This window comes from Sander lucioperca, chromosome 12 (genome assembly GCF_008315115.2).
Source record: "Sander lucioperca isolate FBNREF2018 chromosome 12, SLUC_FBN_1.2, whole genome shotgun sequence".
In the NCBI taxonomy this organism is placed as follows: Eukaryota; Metazoa; Chordata; class Actinopteri; order Perciformes; family Percidae; genus Sander; species Sander lucioperca.
This window is the reverse complement of record NC_050184.1, coordinates 38,437,892-38,460,349: the sequence shown is the minus strand read 5'-3', so window position 1 is coordinate 38,460,349 and position 22,458 is coordinate 38,437,892. Positions and strand designations below refer to the sequence as shown.

The 22,458-nt window shown below is 40.4% G+C and overlaps 1 protein-coding gene across 3 annotated transcripts; it reads right to left on the bottom strand.

The window, feature by feature from the left end:
* Positions 1-338: 338 nt before the first annotated feature.
* cacnb3b (calcium channel, voltage-dependent, beta 3b) lies at positions 339-22,440 on the bottom strand. 3 transcript variants are annotated; one of them, XM_031284116.2, is made up of 14 exons: positions 22,262-22,440; positions 10,116-10,235; positions 9,143-9,265; positions 8,900-9,021; positions 8,615-8,667; positions 8,219-8,238; positions 7,911-7,991; positions 5,267-5,325; positions 4,941-5,041; positions 4,611-4,762; positions 3,882-3,977; positions 3,606-3,776; positions 3,470-3,517; positions 339-3,364 (listed from the first exon to the last, which is right to left on the bottom strand). In XM_031284116.2, exons 1-13 carry the CDS (start codon positions 22,298-22,300, stop codon positions 3,488-3,490), a joined length of 1,167 nt encoding a protein of 388 aa, XP_031139976.1. In that variant the 5' UTR covers positions 22,301-22,440; the 3' UTR covers positions 339-3,364; positions 3,470-3,487. The 3 variants fall into 3 exon arrangements, with proteins under 3 accessions (XP_031139976.1, XP_031139965.1, XP_035864210.1); XM_031284105.2 differs by lacking the exon at positions 22,262-22,440 and adding an exon at positions 14,168-14,488; XM_036008317.1 differs by lacking the exon at positions 22,262-22,440 and adding an exon at positions 13,015-13,121.
* Positions 22,441-22,458: the final 18 nt, after the last annotated feature.

The following is a 22,458-nucleotide window of genomic DNA, read 5'->3' as shown; positions in this document are numbered from 1 at the left end:
CAATAAAAACTGTTCACAGTGAAGTCTGGGTTAGCAGAAATCTCAGAGACAGATATCTCAAAATCTGGCCAGATATAACCAAAACTAGGTGCATTCCACTCGAGGAAAGTGCACAATACGATTTTGTTCGTTCGGTACAGACCCTTTTTAAAACAGACCCTTTAAATAGCAATTTTAAAGAGACACAAAAGTCATCACTGTATGTTATTTCAGGTTTACATTGGACTGAATCTTCCACAGCATCACACAACCTGAATGTACAGACATGCCACTTCTGCCCTCTGTTGGTAGTGTTATGAGTCACCGAGGAGAAATAAAAATACCACACACAAAAATGTTACTTAAATGTTGTTGTGTTTTATTCACCCCCTCTTTCAAATGTGCTATAGACAAAAGATGCACCCTGTACATATCATCATCAGACAGTTGGATATCATTTATCTTGCCGACTTGTCAGAAACCGCATGAAATGTTGACATCATCATCAGACCAGATAACTTGTTCAGGATTGGAGGTGGGTACAGCGTAACGTTTAGTGCATTTATTGCATTGTAAAGCAGACATATAAATGATAATAGTGCAATTATACCCCATCATAACTGAGGAGATACTGTACCTTGATAGTCTCAGCTAGTGTCTCGTCAATGCTAGACTTTGTATTGCATACAGAATTTAGGCAAGTGAAACGCAATAGGAAATTATAATTGTAAAAAATTGTGCTTTGGAAGTCCAAAGAATAATTCACCTTTCGTAGAAATGTCCTGCAATACAATTTAATATATCTATTTGTTTAATCAAAAGAAGGTAATGTGCTCTCTGTGTTTTATCAAGTAGAAGTTATATATCTCAAACCTGGTCCTTCAGAAATGAATGTGGGTGTCAGTGGAAGCAAACTTTACGGTGGCCCTAAATAACTGTAGTGCATCATTCTAAAAAGAGAGGAAAATACGTATCAATACATGCTTTCTGAGGCATTGAGTATAGAATTGTGTACTGTCACTAAAACCATTCTACCTGTCTGCATTTGTTGTTCTGTGCAATTTCATAATAATAATAATATCTGCATATTGAATATACAGCATGTACAATTAAGCCTTGATACATGTGACTGGTTATGCAGCTCATGTTGATTTACAATGAAGAATGAATGGCTCATGTGAGGATGGTCCTAAAAAGCCCTTCTGATGAAACAGGAATACATATGTCATGCACATACATTTGGTTATTTACATTAGTGGTATGTTAGCTGAATTATATAGTTTTATATGTTAAAAGCAGATGCATTAATGTAAAGAACCTCAGTGAATTATTGAGATGCATTCATTTATACTGTAAGATATGAAATGGAGGCCAATAGATGATTGAATAAACACAAAAGAGACAATTGGTGGCTATGTAACATTTGAATGAAGCTTTTGTTATATTCAGAAAAGACATTTAACTAGTGCTATGACTGGAAGTTGTACATATTCCCATATGGATATAAGAATAACATAACCATACCACCAGAGGTCCCCCTTCATATACTTATAGGCCTGCTGTACATGCTTATTTTAGCTGTTAATGCCAAACGATTATGAGATAATAATTCTGAAGCTCCATTGATGTCTATATAGTCCAGCACTTCTTCAGTTACCACTAAGTGTGAGATGTAAATGACACAAGTGATGTGGTAAAATAAAAAAATGTTCCTGACTGTGTAATTTGTGGTGCTGTGTTTATTTTAGTGCTAATTTCACCAAGAATTACATTCAGCACACATGCTGAGGCAACATTTAACTGTGTTATTAATCAATAAAAATGTTATGTTTTACAGTCCATTGGAAAAGACCAAGTCACGTTGTGTTTGTTCAATCTCTCACAATTTATCATTTTTTTCTCCTATTAAACAAAGAAATAAGAAACTATAAACAGCCAATGTTAATTATCAATTTTTAAAAACATAATTTACAACATCTGGTTATAAGAGTACGGTTTCTCCAATAAAGGAGTCATAAAGCCTGACACTGGAGCAATGCATATGTCCTTTTTGGAGTAACTTACACATGTGTGAAATATCAGTGAATCTCCTGATATCTGGTTATGCTACAAATGATATCTCTGAGTTTGTCAAATTGTGTCAGAAAGAATATTTTTTAATTTATTTCTTTTGGATAAATTGTTTTCTTCATTTTAGTTAGGTTATGGGATTTGCTACCAACCATCTGCAAACAAACCACAGTTATTGTAAATAATCCTTCCTAAGACAATGGACCAGCATTTATACATTCACAGCTGTGACAAAAGATGCATATAGACTGTTCATGTGCAAGTCTGTGCTTGTCATGCATGAGTTTTGCATCACTGTTGCGTACTTATGTGATCAGCTATAGTGAGAGCCAAGATATGAATTATATATAGTAGTATAGATACTTACTGTAAAAAAAAATAATTGGAACTAAAGAATAATTAAAAAAGGCTACTAGATAAACAAGAAGAGAAAATAAGTGATAAAGGAAGAGGAAAGTTTCCCTTGGGTGTCCCAACACAGGTGAGACGATGTTGACTCTGCTAGAAACAATTGTGCCTTTGAGGAAACATTTGGTTAAAGTGGAATGCCAGCTCACAGAGAGCTGTAGAGATGGAGGACATACACACTTGGTTTTCTGTCACTCTCTGCACTCTTTGGCCAGAGGGGGAAGACAGGTTTATCAGAGAGGAAACACTGCGAACCCGACAATGGAAAGCTACTCATGTTTGTATTTCGTGTTATACTGATAGCGTTGCTATGCTACAATTCTGTATGCTAACATACTCTGCCTTCACAGGTGTGTAATTTGTCTACAATGAGAGCTGAATTAGCCTATGTGTGTCTGGGATAGCCACTTCTGGGGGTCTGATCACACATGGGCTGGCTCAGCATTGCCAGGTGGGGGATGTGACTTCCAGTGTGAAAGCAGATAGTTGGGATCAAGGTCAGGGTGGGAGGAAGGGTGTGGGGAGGTGGTGTGCAGTGACTGCACTGCTGTACTGGTTTTTGTTAGCAGTAGGCGTGCAGCTGTAGAAAGCGGCCCTGAGTTGTCACGTGGCGGTGGGAGCAGGGAGCTCTTCCCAAGGGGGCAGCAGTGAGGTGGAGAGGCTCCTCTCTTGATTCGTCCTCCTCTTCTTGCTTCTCTCCCTGGTTTTGTGTTTCCTCGTCCATCAGCTCACCAGCCTTTTTCTCTCCCGAGGGACTCTGCTCTTGTTCTCTTCTTCGCCCCAGGTGTAGCCAGAGAAGGTGGTGGCTGGCTTTGGAGAGATGAGGGCTGCTGCTGCCCCCTGGTGGCGCCCTGGTCCCTGTGCTCTATGCCCTCCTAGTCTGACCCCAGCCGACAGCACAGGCGTCCTGCAGTAGAGCAGTGGGAACATTTCATGAAAAAACAGTACCATAAACGAGTAGCAAAAGACTAAAGCTTGCCAAGGTAAGAAAGAGAAACACATTTCTTCTCACCTATGTCTGTGGTAGTGATCATTCTATCAACTCTTGAGTCTCAGAAAACTAGTGAATAGACATAGGAGGCAGAAAAGTTCTGATAAATAATGCAGCCAAAATGTTAATAAAAGCATCAGTTGTGTGTTTGTCTTACCTGCTGGCTGGAGTCAGCTGAGGGTGGGGTGACCACGCTTTGGTCCAGTAAGGGGTTAACAGGGGCAGAACAGGGGAGATGCGTAGCACGCCAGTAAATGTCCAGGTACTCTGCAAGATGTTCACATGCATCCTCCAGCTGATTCTCATCCAGGATGACATCAAACATCTCCTAATAAGTCAAAGATAGGAACATTATGTTGTAAGATCTTATCTTACAACATAAGATCACTGTATGAATTTGAACTATTTTTCATTTTAAGGCAGAGTGACATACAGGTGGACACTGTGCTAGCTTGTCTCCTGCCATCATTTGGACGTTGAGGTGTTTGCTTTGTGACTTCCCTCGAGATTTAATCAGCCTCTGAAGGACCTGTGAGATGAGCCAGACAACAAAAAAAAGCCAAACCCAAGTGATGAAGGTTATCAAATGCACGGATCTAATTCAATTTCTAATAATTCTCTTCTTTTATTTAGTCATATCAAGCGAGTGCATCATGGCATATCATCTGAAATCTGAACATCTTTCTGTGTGGTCAAAGTGCAACACTACATCATCATTAATCATAAAAAAAACACCTGCCTGGAAATTTAAGCAACATATGTTGCAAATCATTGTAATTAGAACTGCATCAAATGATAATTGTTTAACCATTCATCATTAAATCTATAAAATACAGAAACATGCTCATCACAAGTTCTGAGAGTTCAAGGTGACATCTTCAAATATCTTGTTTTGTCTGACCAAGAGTACAAAACCCAAACACATTCAGATTACAGTGACCGAGCAGCAAATCCTCACATTGGAGAAGCTGGAACCAGCAAATGGTTGACTTTTTTTACTTTTGACTTGAATAAAAAACAAAATAATGATCTGTTGTCAAAATAGTTGCTGATTTTCCGTCAATCAACTAACCAATTATTCCACTGTTTCAGCTCTATTTTTAATAATAATTAACAACTACACCTAGGCAAGAATGTCTTTGTAAAGTTTATGTGGGCCTACTTTTGGCGAGGAGACTTTGACGTATACGACGATGGGAGCCAGAGAGGTTTTAAGGAGCTGTGCTGGGTGATTGATGGTGTCTGCATCCAGGACGACCAGCTGGAGGGACTTGGCCAGCTCAAAGATCCTCTCGATCTCACTCTGGACCTCAGCTGTCAACCAGCCAAAGAAAGACAGTGGAGTTGTATGAGACATGCTTAACAGAGCAACATCACTTACTTATGTTTAGTACAGACTTAACGTTAACGAGAGAGGATGCATCTATTCTAAGCAGGTATTAATCTTTATTTAGAATAAAAAAAGATTAAAGACAACTTTCTCATCACTCACCCAGACTGGAGCGTGTGTTGGATCTCTCCATTATGGCCTTCTTGTTCAGCACCGAGCGCTTCGCCAGTGACAGATCAGCAGTCACCCGTGTAATAGAGATCCTACAGAAGAAGCGTCTTATCACATCACATCCACAACTGTTCCATTTCAAAGGATGAGATGAACTTGTACTCTCTTGCAGCTAAAAATAAATCGTCATCACCATGTGTCCTATCAACCATGAAACGTGATAGGCAGAATCCCACGAACAGCTCTGTAGCTCGGTCACAGTGTTACTGTACACTAAGCTGCAGCTGCAGAAGAGCAACACAGACAGCCGTACCCACCTGCCATCAAATCTGTGCTTTAGGAAGTCAAACAAGGCTTTCTGCATCATGTCTGTTACCTAGGTGACAGATAGGAGGAAGGAGTGGAGAGAAGTTAGGAGAGACTGGTGTTATGAAATATACACCTGTGCACACACACTTAGCCCGACATTATTACTTATATTTCTCACTCACTTTTGATTTTGGTAACACTTTAGTTTAAGCCCTCTTATTTAACATTTATAAGCCCTTTACCAGCCTCCACTTAAAGGTACCTGTTAGACAGAACTTATCTTTGTGAGATTAACATGATTTGTTTTACAAGAAAGACCTGTTATATAGTTAACACACAGTCACATGAGAACATACACAATTAGGCAAAATATAATAGGACAGTAAACATTATAGTAACAGTATCCTTTCATTGTTAAAACAATTACATTCCTCGTGGAGGAAGATGGTATTGCCACCAGCAAAGACAATCAGCACAAATAGAAATGAGCAATATTAAAGTCCACAATGAAGGGGAAAAGTGTATTTGTTCTCACATTAAATCTCAGTTTAAACGTGGATGTACCAGCAGAATTTGTGACATCACAACTAGTCTGGAGCCAGTGGTCCAATATGTAAACTTATAGTACTAGTTGTGAAGTGAAAACATGAAACCTCCAGTGCACATACAGTGACTTGTGTGAGTGACTTTTCAGTGTAGTTAAACTTTAGAAATTAACAATATTAGCATATTTATAGTCCGGATCTTTCAATAGGGTAGTAGATGTAATTTGATTTGATTTTAAAGCAGGAAATTTCTTTTTGTGTGGAAAAACCACATTAGATAAGCAGAGTTTATTTATATATGTCTTCACACATATGTGGAGGGGATCTTTAAGGATGCTATGGAAAGAGATGCTGTGTTTGCATGTGCACTGTGAGGATGAAGTGAAGCAGTCTATTTTCAAACACTCCTGAAAAATGGATGGCCTTTAGAATAGGGGATGAGGCACACAGTGGTGTTGCTCTTCCACGATGTAACAGAGAGATGGAGGAAGAGCAATGAGAGGGGGAAGAAGTGCAGAAGATAGAGAGACAGAGAGAGAGAGAGAGAGAGAGAGAGAGAAAAAGAGAGACAGAGAGAACAATGATGCGCAACTGAAAATAATACCATGCACAAGAAAGACAAATCAGAGAAAAAGAGAACAAGAGGGGAAGAGAGAGGGAGACAGGCTGGTGTTCACCACTGGAGTGTGGTGGAGCAATACCAAAGCACATCACCAGAGCGCTGCATAAATATTTCACACATACACAAAACAAACGGCTTGGCACACGGCCTGCACAGTCACAGAGGAGAGAGCGAGGCAGAGAGAAAATGTAAAGCACAGAGACATTCTGTTTAATCACACGCTTTACATTTAGTGAATTGTAATAATCTGCAGATTCATTCAAAATGTACATATTCTAAGATTAATCAAGTTTAACCTTGATGTGTTTTCGTACATCTCATCCAATATGTGTTACAGAGAGTTCAGTATAGGAGAATATAACAAACCGTAGCTAATATAAAGCGGCATGCATGCAGTTCTGTATCACTCAAAATGGATCTAAGATTCTTGTTGTGTGTGCTATAATTTCATCAGGATGTGACTGCGGTGTTTAGTATCAGTGGTAATGGGATAATGGAGGCGAGATTGTTTCCCTTTAGATCAAACCAGGCAAGCCCATACTGGATCAGAGAATACAATGCAGATTAAACTGGAACAAACAATGGCAGACTGAGCTCAAACACTCAAATATGTCACATATATGGCTGGTATTAACAGTAATCAAAGTGTATAAAAAATTATAAATACAAATCTTAAATTTCAACGCTAACATGCTGATGTTTAGAAGGTGTAATTTCTACCATGTTCACCAACTTAGTTTAGTTTGTTAGCATGCTAAAATATGCTAATTAACACTAATCACAAAGTAAGCTGAGGCTGATGGAATGGCATTAGTTTCGCAGGTACTGTATATGCTCTTAAACCAAAGTATTAGACAAATTGAAATTTTGACCTGATAACGGGGCTCGAGTAAAAGTCAGGGAACATGCATGTGTGTACCAAATTTTATAGAAATCAATTCTTAAGTTGTCGAAACATTTCATTTAAACCCATAAATTAATTTGCGGCGCTATAAGAAAGGTCAGAGGATCACCAAAGTTAGTAGGATTCACCCTCTGAATGCCTGTGTAAAATATCATGGCAATCTATCCAATAGATGTTGAGATATTTCAGTTAGGATCAAAGTGGTTGACTGACTGACAGACTGGCATTGCCATCCCTATGTTATGCTAAAATGCGAGCATAGCTAAAAAGTAATCAATTCAGTGGTATGAAGTGTTCTGCAGTAAGAAAATAAATAGTCATATCTCAGATGTTATAAGCTCCAAATGTTTGGTATTTTTACTTGATAAATGACTTAAAGGCACATCATGTATATATAATTTAAAAAATAATCTAATTTTGGCACACCCCCCAATAGTAAAAGAGACACTGTAACTGACAGCAATAGGCTCCAGTGCTCTAGCTGATCCATCCAGTTAGTAATTACTCTAAAAACAAGACAAGATGTGAATAAGCAGAACCCAACTATACTAGCTGAAAAGCATTACTGATGGTTGTCTTACCTCATAGCCTTTCAGCGAAGGGCCCACCAGCACTACTGGCCGCATAGAAGGGACCACATCATATGGAGGAACATGCTCAGTCTGCACAGGCCACAAGCGCAGACAGGGTTTGGAGGTGGAAAACATACAACATGTTGAAGTGAATTTACTGTAAGAACAGACACATTTAGCTGACATGTAGTAGCCGCTCTGTGTGTCACTAGCAATGTAAAGAGCTATAAAAATGCACTGAAATGCATTAAGTGTAGCAGTATAATTGAGGGTGTTCTTAAATAATTAATAGGGAAGAGGCACAATGAAAAACATACCTGTTTCTGCTTCTGTTTGGCTTTCAGAATAGACAGAAGGAACATTAAACAAGGACAATAAAAGCTAATAAGTGGAAATAAGTAATTTCTTCAGAGTTTAAAGGCTCCGTAAGACAAAAAAAAAAGCATGCCATGCTGGTCTGAAGAAAAGTGCATTTACATTGTGGCTCTTCAAGAAAGTAACTTTTTTTTGTTAGTGTGTAAATTTTGGAGGGCTGATCACAATTGAGTGGTCATCTCACATAATTATTAAACTGTTTCCTAACACACACATTTCTTCTAAAAGAAACCATTTTAGCCCAGGAATGTATCTAAATCTGATGCTGTGAGAGCATGCAGTCCAAGTAGAGGCAGAGCAGACAGACAGAGCAGCAGGACTCCTCCAGTCCCACTTACCTGCAGATGGCGGGGTGGACCTCCAGCCTCCAGATGAAGCGTTCCCTCCTTTCCTGTGGAGCAACATAATGCAAAGCTTCATTATGCGAGAATCCCTTCAGGATGCAATTTTTGAAACTGACTTCCAAAACAGAGCAACACATGAGCAAGAACTAGTTACGTCAACAACAAAAAAGTTTTCAAAGTGTGAGACAGGAAGCTAGTGGAATTAGAGCAACACAGACAGACAGAAAGACAGAGATACAGAGACAAGTAGAGTGAACAGATCTCTCAGAGCTGGGTGACCTTGCTGCTGCTTTCTGCTCTTGTTTTATCCTCATGGCTTCCAGTTTGACTGGGCTCGGGATGAATGTGATGTCTGCCCCTTCTTTCACTAGTCGACCAATCCACCAATCATTGTTGTATTTCTGCACGACAGTGAAACACACCTTTTTGACTCAGGAGTTATGCTGCAAAATGTGTTGACATCATGTTCAAAAGTCTTTATTTGCATACGACGTGCTAATCCTAATGCTGAAGGTCTCTCACCTCTTTTATGTGCAGGAAGTCTTTGGTTTCGAAGTTAATAGCAGCACCTTGGACTGGACAATCTTCATCAAGGGCCCCACAGTAACTCACATTGGTTTTCACTGCAAATGCTACCGGTTTGGACTGTTGACAGACAAAGAAATTAAAAAAATAAAAATAAGATATATGACTACAGTATATTCAGTAACATTGCCTTTACTAACCTAAATCTTTAGTCTGAAGGTTAATTTTGGTTCTATAGATAAGTGAAGCTAAGTCAATTTTATCTGAATAGCCCAATATTACAAATCACAAATTTGCTCTGAAGGGTCTATAGATCTTTATGAATTGAAAGTGCTCATATTATGCTAATTTTTAGGTTCATAATTGTATTGCGAGGTTGTACCAGAATATGTTTATGTGGTTAAACTTTCAAAAAACACCATATTTTTGTTGTACTGCACATTGCTGCAGCTCCTCTTTTCACCCTGTGTGTTGAGCTCTCTGTTTTAGTACAGAGTGAGGCATCACACTTCTGTTACATCTTTGTTGGAAGTCGCACATGCGCAGTAGCTAGGTAAGGACTACTACCCAGTCAGAAGAGTATGAGGGCGTGCCACGCTAGCAGCTAGGCGAGCATTATAACGTGTTACAAAGTAATGAGCGTTCGTCACAGAAGTAAAGGCAGGACTACAATAGAGCTGTTTGGAGCAGTTTGTGAACAGTGTTTTCTCTGGAAGATGGTAAGTCCCTTTGGGGTGGACTTGGACTTTTTCACTTTGTAAACCTATAATACAATATAATATAATAATAAAAAAAGATATATAACACAGTAAAGAAAAGGGAAAAAGCCAAAAAGCATAATATGAGCACTTAAAATTAAATCGGTCTATTGGCAAGCAACCTCTGATGACTCAGCTGTTAACATACTGCTTCTCAGGAACTAAAGATGAATTTAAGGAAAAGCTTTGACCTTTGACCCTTAGGCTCTCACCTTGGCTCTCTCTAGCTGCAGCTGAGCCTGGCGCTCGGCTTCACGCCGAGACGCCTCCTGGTCCTCCTCCAGGGACAGGTCGGAATCCGAGGGTCGACTAGTGTAGGAATCGGCTGAACCCTGAAAGAAAGGAGGAGAGGAGATAAATAACTGTTACAGCCCAGGCAGAGAAGAGATAAATCCACCACAATACCATACCTAACACCATGTAGCAGTTGTTGCTACTTGGTCAGAAATACTAATGATTAAGTAACTGTATAAATAGCTCTGATGCAGCTCCAAACAGATAACCTACATCTCCCTCTGTGTCTGCCATGTCGTTCTCCTTGTTCAACCTGTCTCTGAATCTGCCTATCCTTTCCTGAAAGGCGTGTGATCCAGCCTGCAAGGACCGGTGAGTTCCTGCAGCTTTCCAAAGCAGCCGTCTCAGGGGAACATGTGCATGAGTACTGCAACAACACCAACAACCAGCACAGTGCTTGTAGTCTATTTATCCACTCAGCCAGGCACACCAGATGTTGGTAAACGCCCAGAGTCTTCAACAAGGTATATAATGCAATCTATATATAATCCAGCTGTACACCCTTTTTCTAAAATCCGGATTAGTCTGAATCAACAAAGGATGTGGTAGTAGAGAAATCAATGCTAATTATATGTTTGAAGTTTGTGTTCTGAATTTTTTCATGTATCAATGAATTAACATGCTGTGATTTATGTCAGAATTAAAACACATTTCAAAATGTCTGTCATATGTGAGTGGACATTTGTAATGTACTGGAGGGTATGATTCATAATTAAACTAAATCGGTTTGTGGCAACAACCTGGCATTTAAGAATGATAATCGATTGCAGCCATAATCCAACTGCCTTTCATTCAGTGGACACACTATTGTACAATTTAATACTATTGGAACATTTTTAATTGACATTTAAATTTGGAAAGAACACATTTTCAAAAAAGCAAACACAAACTGAATATTCCAAAATGTAGACACAAATCACAACGCTCACTTAAACATACAAATTCACATACAACATATAATTCAAATAGAATTAATAATTGTAATTAAGTTTGTAATTTAAATGTCAATTACCAAATAACAAGAACATCACATTTCTGAACAACATAAAACAAACAAAAAAGCAGCCTCTTTTTTATGACTTTAAAAGAAAATAATAAAAACTCATTGGACCACAAGTACAGTACAGACAGATACAGAACCTGCCGCCCTCTTTACACTTAATACTCATGTAAACTTCCAGGCTGATAAAACTCTTGCGAAGCTCTCAGTCCATTAGCACCCTGCTCTTCCCCGGTGGCTGCAGTCCCAGTTGGGTGCAGGGCTGGAAGCCTCCTCACATACCAGACAGGAGCATCCACATAATATAAAGATAGCTCAATAACAATATCATCTTTCTTTTACCTTGTTTTTTCTACCTGTCTCCTCCTCCCCTCTTCTCTTCCCCCCTCCCCACCATACACATCCCTTCTTTGCTTTTTCCCATGCGCAAAAAAATGTTTTAGCTGAATCCAGCGCAGAGTTTGTGGATATCATTTAAATATCAAAGGCTGCCAGAGGTGGAGCAGAAGAAACAAAACCTTTACAGTTTAATTACAGTAAAGCAAACGGAGATCTGCAGATGGATGAAGAGGATTTATATTCTGAAGTACAGACCATTACTCTTTAGCACAAAATGTATACATTGTCTTACTGTATACTGATCGCACTTTTATAAGGTTGCACATTGATATTTTGATTTGATGAAGAGGGCCTAGAGTGAAAATGTCTGTAATGACAAATAAGGGAAAACAAAAGTTAAGCATTACAGTTAAAGCATCACACCATTTTGCTTAATACTGCATGGATTCCCAACGAGCTTTGAGAGTGCAAAATGCTCAGATTGTCTTTGCTGTCTGGTTTTCGGCTTTTGAGTTGTGCAAAACCTGCAGAAATGTCAATGTCAGATGCAAAGAATCCAAAATTAAGGATAACATGTTTACATGTTGGAACCAGAATGTTCTCAAAACCATTACAGCCTCCACTACTGACAACAGTGTAGGCATTGGCAGACAAATATTGTACTGTATTTTAGGATGATTACATCACTTGATATGCACATAATATTTTGCCACCAGTAGTAGTGTGTTGCTCCCTGTTCCCCACTACTGACATTACATTCCAGATGTTTAAAGACACTTTTTAAAGATTAACTGTCTCAGCTTTCAATACAAAGAGTGACAGAAAAGTCGTCAATGTAATTAAATCACTGTGAAATGTGTAAAAGATTTCTTTCGATTGTGTGGGAATGTTTTTTTTTTAGGCTTTTCCCTTTATTGTAGTGACAGTGGATAGATGTGAAAGGGGGAGAGAGATGGGGGATGACACGCAGCAAAGGGCCGCAGGTCAGATTTGAACCCGGGGCGCTACAGGACTCAGCCTACGTGGTGCAAACGCTCTTACTGGGTGAGCTAGAGGCCGCCCCAGTTGTGTGGGAAGTTTTAAATTACTATGTGGAACATCACTTCATTGGTAACTCTGACACGTCCCTCAGTGCTTTGCTGTTCAAAGCCATTCCCGGTCAGAGAGATTTCAGACTCTTGGTTGTTTTATATTTCTCTCCATGTGCAGGAATGATGAAGACAGGTGTATAAATTCACCTTTGTGTTAATTGAAGAGGCCAAATGAGGAACCTAGAAGATTTTAAAATGCTTGTCAACTGTCAAGCCAATAGAATAGATACTAAGACTAATGTGGAAAACAGATCCCCCTCATCAGCAACATCAAAAATATCATCGCCACGCTTATTGCAAGCTTTTGAAGGGCTTTATTTTCAATATGAAATTATTATTAAAAGATAGGTTCACATCCTTTCAAATCTGTCTTAAAACAATACTCACATGCCCATATGGACATTGAAACACTTTGTGTTTGCTGTGATCATTCCTCCTGTTCATACTTCAACATGCTTCCAATTTAAGTGATGTGGGACAAAACAGTTCTTGTCCTGTGCAAATAGATATTCCAAAGTCATCTGAAGTTAATATGAGGCTCCAGAAATCAAGAGGGTATTTTCCAATGTCATTTCAGTACAAATGTCCTCTTTGTATTTTCATACATTCTTTCCTTGCTGAGCTGCAGTGAACAGATTCTAACAGGCGATTTAAAGTCCCTTTGTTTAAATACAACAGGCTTAAGAACTCTTTTTTTATATCAGTCTATCCTGTTGCTAAACCAAAATCGGTATGTTGGCAATTAAGATCTGGATCCAAGGACATCATGAAACATGTTTCTTTGTTATGGCTGTTGATGTGTTTTTATCTTTTTACTATATGTGTAATTGTTGTCTAACTCTGTGTATTTTTCTTTTTTTGAGCGCAACTGCTCGGGAACGCAAAATGAAATTCAGTATAAAATGACAATAAAGTTGTATCGTATTGTAGATAGTTAACACAAAGAAGGAATTTCATATAAAAAATACTGTAACTTTGAATATTCTCACTTGACTGTGGATATTGTCCCCCATCACTTTATTAAGTGATCTCTGTATTTGTTGAAATGTCCTGATGGACTAAGAGGCTGTTGCACACCCAAAGTAACATCTAGAAACTGACTTAGCAAACAGAACCACAAGTATGGGCTCACCTACAATACTCAAAGTCAAGAATGACTTCATAGAAAAGATTCTATCTAAATAGTAATCTATGACATTCAACAGATGGGCGTCCCAGTGAGGTACAAGTTCAATGTAAAGCTGTAAAGTAACCTGCAGCGTTAGAGAGAGATAGAAAGAGATAGAAACTGTATGTGTGCAGTACAGTATGTCCAGACAAGATGAGGAGAAGGAGGGAGGGAAGAGAGAAGTGGGGAGATGCTGGCAATGTGAGTGAACAGGAATAGACTTCTGTTGAGACAAAAGTGAGAGGGGATTGGAGAAGAGAAAAAGAAAGAAAGAAGACGTCTCAGAGCAGACAGACAGGGGACTCATGAATGAAGAGACTGAGTTTGCATGCAGAGCGATTAAACAAAAAGGGGAGAGCATCAACAGCGTACCTTGTTACAGATGAGTCCTGTAGCGCTCGAGTCGGAGGCAGACATGATTCTGCTGCAAGCGCTTTCTTCTCCCCCATTGCACAGAAAAGGCGGAACCCTCCTCCTCTCAGCCCGTGGTTACAGTGGGGAGAGAGAGGGAGGCACGCTCAGCCTAAGTGCTTTACAGCTGACGTTGCTGCGCTGCCTCAATAGCCATTTCCTATACAAAATTGATGCCCTGACTGCAGCACTGGTGTGTACATACCCGTGTATACTGGTACAGTACAGTGGGTTTCTTCAGCTTCGTGCCAGCCCACATGTAAGTAAAGGAGCTTTTCTCTGGTTTCATGCACCCTCTCCTCTCCTCTCCTCTCCTCTCCTCTCCTCCTTGTGTCGCTTACGTATATCCCGCTTTAAGAGATCCTTAAAAAAGTGACATAAAATCAACCAGGCTGGTCTGATGTTTACTCTCACACCACAGAGTATAATTAATAATAAATAAACTTCACTGGACACAGATAGAACTTCTATAAATAAGACAGAACAAAGACTGAGCCATTATGTAAGCCATGCTAAGTGATAATAAGAACAACTAAGCAAGGGAATGCTGAGAGGCAACAGTCTGTAATTGTCATTCCTCTCCTTGCTTAACAGGTGACTGCTTCAATAACACAGGGGTGTAAAGTTAGTGGAGGACTGTTAGACAGAACAAGAGGAGGACATGAATGGAGAAATGAAAAGAGAGCGATGAGAGGAAGAGGAGGGCAGGGCTGTGCCCGCCTGCCTGTCTGCCTGCCCTGCACCATCCTCCTGACAGGAAGGTGATGCATGAGCCTACGGAACAGAAATGCAGCGGTGAGTCAGCAAGCAGCCATCTAGAGTCCATCAGATGTCTTAATAAGCCAGCAGAGAGGTCTCTATTGTAGGAGACAAGCATCGTTGTTCCTGGCAAGCCAGGGCTGCATGCCTTCTCTCCAGGTTGCCGCAGGCACTGAGGACCCTACTTTAGCATCCATTATGCTGGCAGCATGCGCTCTCTTACCCTCATTCAATGTTGGCTGCTTAAGGATTAAGTGCACTCCACCAGGGCTTTTAGCCAAACTGTCTTGCTACATTTCTACATGGCTTTTTAAAATTAAAGGGAAGCAAGCATCCAAACACATGCATGCATACATGCACACAGGTTATTGTAGAAATGCATCTGCATGCGGATGCATCTGGAGCTGAGAAGATAGGGTGACTATTTCATCATTAGTGTTGTGAATGAAGCAGTCATCAAGTAACAGCTTTTCAAACAGCAGAGGAGGAATGCAAGGAGTAAGAGGGAGGGAAAACACAAAAAACAAAAAGAAAGCTAGAAACAGAAAGAAGGGACGAAACATACATGAGTAGCAAATTAGATTGATGAAGCAAGAAAGAGAGAACTTAAACACTGAAACATCCTGAAAAGTGATTTTTATAAATGTGAATCATGTCATGTGTCATGTGTGTTAACTGTTAAAGCTCCTTAAATTGAATTGACACGCAGAACGATAAAGACAAGGGGAAAAGGTGAAAGACCGTGAATAAAATAGGAAGGTAGCCAGTACATTAGAACAATATAGGACCAGAGATTAACAGCACAATCTTTTCCTTTTTGTTATTTTTTGCTGTTCGGTCGGTCTAAATATAGCTCTTCTCTCCTCTCCTTCCACTCCTCCCATCACAGACTGGGGTTGGCAGTGGGGAGAGGATAGCAGAGGATTGTCAAAGTTCACTGAGTTTTGATGAATCCCTCAAGAAAGAGCAAAGCAGATTTGAGACTGGCTCAGCTATATTCACTGATGCCAGATAGCCCATCTGAATGTGAACAAAGTGCCTATATGGAGAACAAGAACAGACAGCCACTGAGGCTTGTCTCTGTTCATTCTACAGCATGTATTCAGTATCTGCAGCAATAATATGATATTTTGTTCTTCTCTCTGACAGAGTATTACATCTAGTGTTGTTCAATCCTCCAGGTAATGTGATGCAGGTGACTTCATAATGTTTCTTTTTATGCACTTTCCTTTAAAGTCCACAAAGGCATTCACAATTGAGGCAATAGAGGAATATGGTATCCCATGCAAATTCTCATCAAAGCATGGCTATTTAAAAAAAAAAAAAAAGTGCACAATAGAGTTTTGGTACTGATAATGTTTTTTTTTCAATGCTTTACTTTAAGGGATATACACAGTTCTTTCTTCAAAATCCTTTTTTATTTAACACAACAAAGCAAACTTCTCATATTATGAATGTTAAATTTCTGATTAAAGATCAAAGAAGATAGTTTTTTATACTTGCTGGCACTGATGCAGACACATTTCAGCTGGTACCAAAAAAGTATTGAAGTTTGATAGTAAGCCCTTTATTTGTTTTCTTGCTGGACACCGCAGAGCCACACAGTCAGCCTGACCCAGTACACTCCTGTACTGTAAGCAACTGAGAAGCTCTGCACCAACTGGGGACTGGCTTGCAAAAGGGTCCTTAAGAGAAGCCAGATTACATATTTCCCCAACAATTCTGCAGATTTAAGCACAGATGCTTTGCAGTCACCTGCCCATGTCTCTGACCTTTTGACTTCAGAAGAGACACCTTACTATCTGTGTGCAGTAGGAGCTGATGCAGCACTACAGGCAGAGGTGGATCATCTGGAGCCAGCGAGAAGCTCTCCTCACAGTGCAACCAGAGTAGGGCAGAGTGGATCAATAGGAGAGCCATCCAGATTGATACTCCATCCTGTCCTGAGCAGCTTCACCCTCCTCCTGCTCTAATGTTGCCTCAGGATACTTTCTCCCTGCCTGTAGTGAGCCCTTGGCAGCCTATAAATAAGCACTTCCAAGTCATTTCAACACAAGTCCACACAGTAACAACAGTCTGTACGAATTGGGAACATCTTGTATTAACTGCAAAGAGAAATGCTCCTGCAGTGAGGACAATAATGTGAATCATCAGGGGTGGGTCGACAGTGAAGCTGGCATACAGTGGAGGAAGAGGAGCAGGACGCAGCGAGCCCAGCCAGGAATCTCTATATTTCATCCCAGCTGTCGACTTGGCCTTGCCGGCTACACTGTGCATACTTAGGCTGTCATCCCTCCAGGGATGCCTCAACCTGACTTCACCAAACTGCTTCAAAGTGCAGAGAGGCTGGAACTAACCCACATAAAGCTGTGTACCTACAGTACAGCACAGAATGGCACAGTGCTGCTGCATCCTTCATTAAATCAGATGTGTTTGTTAGACGCTGACCTGATTTAAGTTTCAGTTAGTCTTGGCTATTAGGCTGAGCTAACTGAGGGAATGTCATACTTATCAATATGTAATGATGCCCTACATATTCATGCATTCCAGCTTCACATCTAAAAAAAAAACAGTGTTTTCTTTCAAGTTTGAGTCTTAAACATTTTTTGTGACTACACCGGGATGGTTTATTAAAATAAAAGATGTGTGTGCACAGATTACAGATAACACAGCCAATAATGACAACTGAATAAACTGGAGATGTTTCAAATTGTAGAATAAGGGGATGTCTTGTAAGACCAGCCAAACATACAGATGTCATAATATGAAAAAATGAAAGCATATTTCCTTACATTGTGACTTTGTTCTCGTCTTTGATAAGTAAAAAATAATAAAAAGGCAGTGTTTCTAAACAGGAACAGAAGCTGAACTGGAATCTTTGGCCCTCTCAACATTGCTGGTTCATCAGATTTAATTAAGGCATTGCACACTGATGCGCCAACACACACACATATGCATGCACGCACACACAAACACACACACACACACACACACACACACACACACACACACACACACACACACACAAAGCACTTTGCTCCTCACGGGACAGGCTTTTAGTGCTCTGTCTCATGCAGTATTTAATTGACCCCACACAGGAAGCCTAGCGGTCCCAAATGCACTCCTTCCCCCCACCAACAGAGAAAGCATGAACGCCTGCAAGTATGCCCACAGCTTCCCACCACTGCTCCTCTGTAACACAACTGCACAACATGCCATTTTCTGCTTTAGTGCAACTCAGACTTTCCACAGAAATGTCAGAGCTGAGGGTGAGGAGTTTGGACGTATATCAAATTTGTTCAAAACGCTCCAAATGTAGATGGAAATTCAGCCATCCTTCACTTTGACAGCCGCATACATCAACTCACATTTCTCAAACTTTCACTCAAAATCACAAAAGCACAGTTAAAAGGTTTTCCTGTTTCTACAAAGTAAACCTGTATCTTGTATCCCTATCTAATCTGGTATTATTCATAAAGCATGTATAGGTCTATTGTTAGGTTTACCAATGCAATTTGCAGAAGAGATTAGATGCAGAAGAGAGAGCAGCGTACTTACTCAGTTGGAGGTAGGAGAGCACACTCCCCGTCTCTCTTGCTTGCTCTCCCTGCTAGTCAGTCATGGTGTGCTCTCTCTCTCCTCGGTAACACTGAAGTGTACTGTAGCGTGCTTGTAAGCAGTCTATCCCTCTCTCTTTCTCTACAGCCCCCTCCTCTCTTATTCTCAACCACTCTCTGTACACAACCCTTTGCTACGTCAGTGAGGCTCTCTCTGCTGTGCATATCCTCCTTCCCACCCTCTCTGCTGCTCCCCTCGCTTCCCTTCATCTCTACCTCGCCTGTCCAATGGGATGTATCGCAACCACATGGTAAGTTCATTCAGGACTCTATCACGACAGAACATCACTGTGGCAAACAAGATTACCAGGTGTTGTTATGTTGGATGTATCTCACAGCAACAATCAGGCTGCAATACAATCTCTTCTCACTGTTGTTGTGATGTAAAATCATTCCACACTTTCAGATCCAGAAACTCCACAAAAACTGATAAAGCATCATATTCTCATTTTAGTCACGTCTTGGGATTCTCACATACACAAAATGGACAAAGGTATGTGGACGCCTGAATATTAATATTATATATTAATATAATATTGATCTATTTCCAAAATCACAGGCATTAATATGCTGCCTCCACTCTTCTGGGAAGGCTTTCCACATGATTTTGGAAACTGGCTGCAGGGATTTGCTCCCATTCAGACACCTGCGCATTAGTGAGGTCATACACTGATGGTGTTGGAAGCACTATATTGTCGAAAATATAATTGTGTGTTGTATCACTGAGATTTCCCTTGATTGGAACTAACTATCAAGCCCAGACCAAAGTACACACAAGTAAGTACACAGGGGTTTCCACAACCATGTTGTGTAACTTACAAACACAAAGACAAAATCTCAAAGGGAAAAATCAGCCATTTCTACAGTCCTATCACATTGTTATTTCAGCCACTGTGGATTTCAACATGTCAGAATCCAAAAGTTTAGAGACGGGAGAAAGTCTGGTGGTGGTAAGGGGATATGGGAGCCATGTAAGTTGTCTCTGATCGACATGTGAAGGCATCCCCAGCATAGCTCTCTGTTCACTGAGTGTGTTGTGTAGATCTCATGGCTGGCTGTACTCTGACACCTGTGTATGTGTCGTTGGTACATACAGATGTGGATGTGGGAGTTAAACAACATACAAACCAACCAAATATTTCAAAAGAAGAAGGCTGTATCTGCTCATGTGTTAATTTATGTGCAGAATGTCGAGCATAAGATACAGTGTGAGATCAACAACATGCATCTAAAGACAGACCGGTGTGACAACATAAAACCATGACTGCGGGTAATGTAAAAATCTCCAGCAAAGTTGAGATTCATAATTCATAGGATAGGTTGCAGGAAACAGTGAGGCGGAGGAGGGGAAAAAAGGAGAGGGAGAGCAAGCATTCATTCGAATTCTGCATGAGCAGTAGATGTGAATAAAACATGAATGAATGAAGGTTTGAAAGTTAAACTCCACAGTGCTTTGCGCTGAGCGAGAGACAGGCAGGAAAATGAGAGAGAGCCGCTTCAGAGGCTGCACCCAAGCATTGAGTGCAGATGTCTGTCAGACTGTCCCATAAGAAGTGCCTCTGTGGGCAGAGCTGTGCTGGTGCATTATGGATGAGGGACTATTTTAAGGCACCGGGATGCTGCGTTTTGATTTTTGAGTGGAGGGAGATGACACCTGGCTGCTGCCAAATCCTTTCATGAGGTTTGTATGGTACTTGATGGGTTCAGACATGCAGGTACAGTATGTGTTCCAACACAGACCTGATCCCTGTCTGAAGTGCACATACCAAGAGGAGGGAGGAGGTAAACTGGTGGGATAGACTGGTGAGACGCCAGTGAAGTGAGTGATCGTGTCACCCAGCAGCGCTTCATACAGACAGTGTACTTTATGTACTGATAAAGCACATGCATGCGATATGTTACATAATGTCTGGTGCAGTTGTTGATCAGATCACTGAGCAGTTCATTTACATACAGGAAGCTGCCAACCTAAATATTACAAGCAAGGGCGTCACTTTGTGTTGAAAAGTGGTGGAGACATATATGCTCACATGAAAACACATTCATTCTCAACACATCATTCTCAAGCAAATGTCTCATACCTCACTAAATGTTATGCAACCTAAATATAATGGCACCAATAGCACAAGTCATTTGCAGCTTGTTTTTCAAGAGGAGATGTTTAATTTGAAGTGCAAGACCTGCCTCAACAAGATGCTGGAGAGACTATTAGCACTCCAGCACACCGGATGAATCTAGTGCAGAGAGACTGACTCGACCCCCTGCAGTTTGCCTACCAGACACACACTGAAGCAAATGTTGCAGTCATTTAGCTCCTCTAGAGGACCTTTTCCCAGCTGGGTAAGGCTGGCAGCATGGTCATAATCATGTGCTTTGACTTTTCAAGCACCTTCAACACAGCCCAGACCCTCTGGGTGGGAAACAAGCTCATAGAGATGCAGATGGACGCCCCAAAGGTGTCCTGGATCACAGATTATCTCACAGTAGGCCCACAACCTGCAAGTAGTTTGTGTTCATTTTGAAAATACAATTTCCCTCCATCTACTGTATATCTTCTATAAATCAGACCTCCCAGCTGGGACCTTCAGGAAAGAGTGACCTAAAGAGTGTGATGGTAACCTTTGATTTAATGGCGAGGATGATCAGATTTAAGCAAGCAACTCTCATAGCAAACACAGCACAACCTAAAAAATGAAAAATGTAAGGGTTTATTGCATTATTATTTTATCAAACTTTCCTTCATTAGAATAGAATGATCTGTTCAGCTACATGCTATTACATCATCAATTTCGACACATAACATTGTTACAGAGGACACTTCCACTCTACATTAACCTTTAATATTTAGTATTTCCAAAACTCACAGCCTTTACATTTTCTTTAGAGTGGCATAGCCTTTACATTTTTTTGCAAATATTCCTCTTTTCCTGATGTCATTATGTTGCCAAGTACTGAGAGTATAAGTTACAGTAAGAATTTAATTGTCATAACATAAACCTCCAAGGCATGCATGTATAAGTCGGTCTCACATGTACTGACATTACAGAAGGATAGAATTGTTGATTGATTTGTCTGTACACAGTCATAAGGAGTAGTGGAATATGAATGGTTTTCCTAATTCAAATATAAGTAAAACTGTTTTAGCCACACTCTAACTGCATGTATGCTATGTGACAGAATAATTAGTACAGCCTAAATGCAATTACTGTAGCTTATCCTGGAGCAAAACTGTAATCATTTATCTCATTGCCTATTAAATGATAAGGTGGAACAATCATGGACAGTCCCACAGTGCTGGACGATTGTTTTCATCTGTTGCTCCTGTTGACCAATTATTATTTTATTTTGGTCCAAATGTTTATCCTGAACAAACAAAACCAATCCTCCTGCAACTCATCTGTCCCTAATTTCTGCTGGCAGACTGACAGTGCCAACGCATGCCTCCTATACTCCGGAGTGAAATATTCCCAACTAGGGTCAGCCTGCCTAATTTAATTATCGGTATCCTAACAAGGACCTACTCATACCTTTACTTTGTTAATGTCTGGAGGTAGCCGTAATGAAGGGCTACACGACGCGTGCATCTTGCTTTCAAACCCCTTCTTCTCATTCATTCGTCAACTACCTCGACCACCCCCGAAAAGATCCAAGAAGAAGAGAAAAGCGGAAAACAACCCACCTCGTTAAGCAGAAAGACGCTTGAATTGTTCAGGGACATCCGCAGTTAACCGGGATCTCAGTCACCTCAGCCCAACTTGGGTGAAAAAACCCACAGTTTTCTTCGTTTATTTTTAAAAAATTTTTTTTTTTTACAGTAAAAGGCATCAACTAAAGGCAGAGCACCGCGCCTCGTCCAAACATTTTCACACAAAAACG

Excerpts from the sequence above, each read along its gene's own strand:
- cacnb3b (XM_036008317.1), bottom strand. The coding sequence starts at position 13,071 with ATGAACAGGAGGAATGATCACAGCAAACACAAAGTGTTTCAATGTCCA. Across the intron at positions 9,022-9,142 it reads ACTTCCTGCACATAAAAGAG|AAATACAACAATGATTGGTG; the intron begins GTGAGAGACCTT and ends ACTGTCGTGCAG. Across the intron at positions 7,992-8,218 it reads CCAAACAGAAGCAGAAACAG|ACTGAGCATGTTCCTCCATA; the intron begins GTATGTTTTTCA and ends TGGCCTGTGCAG.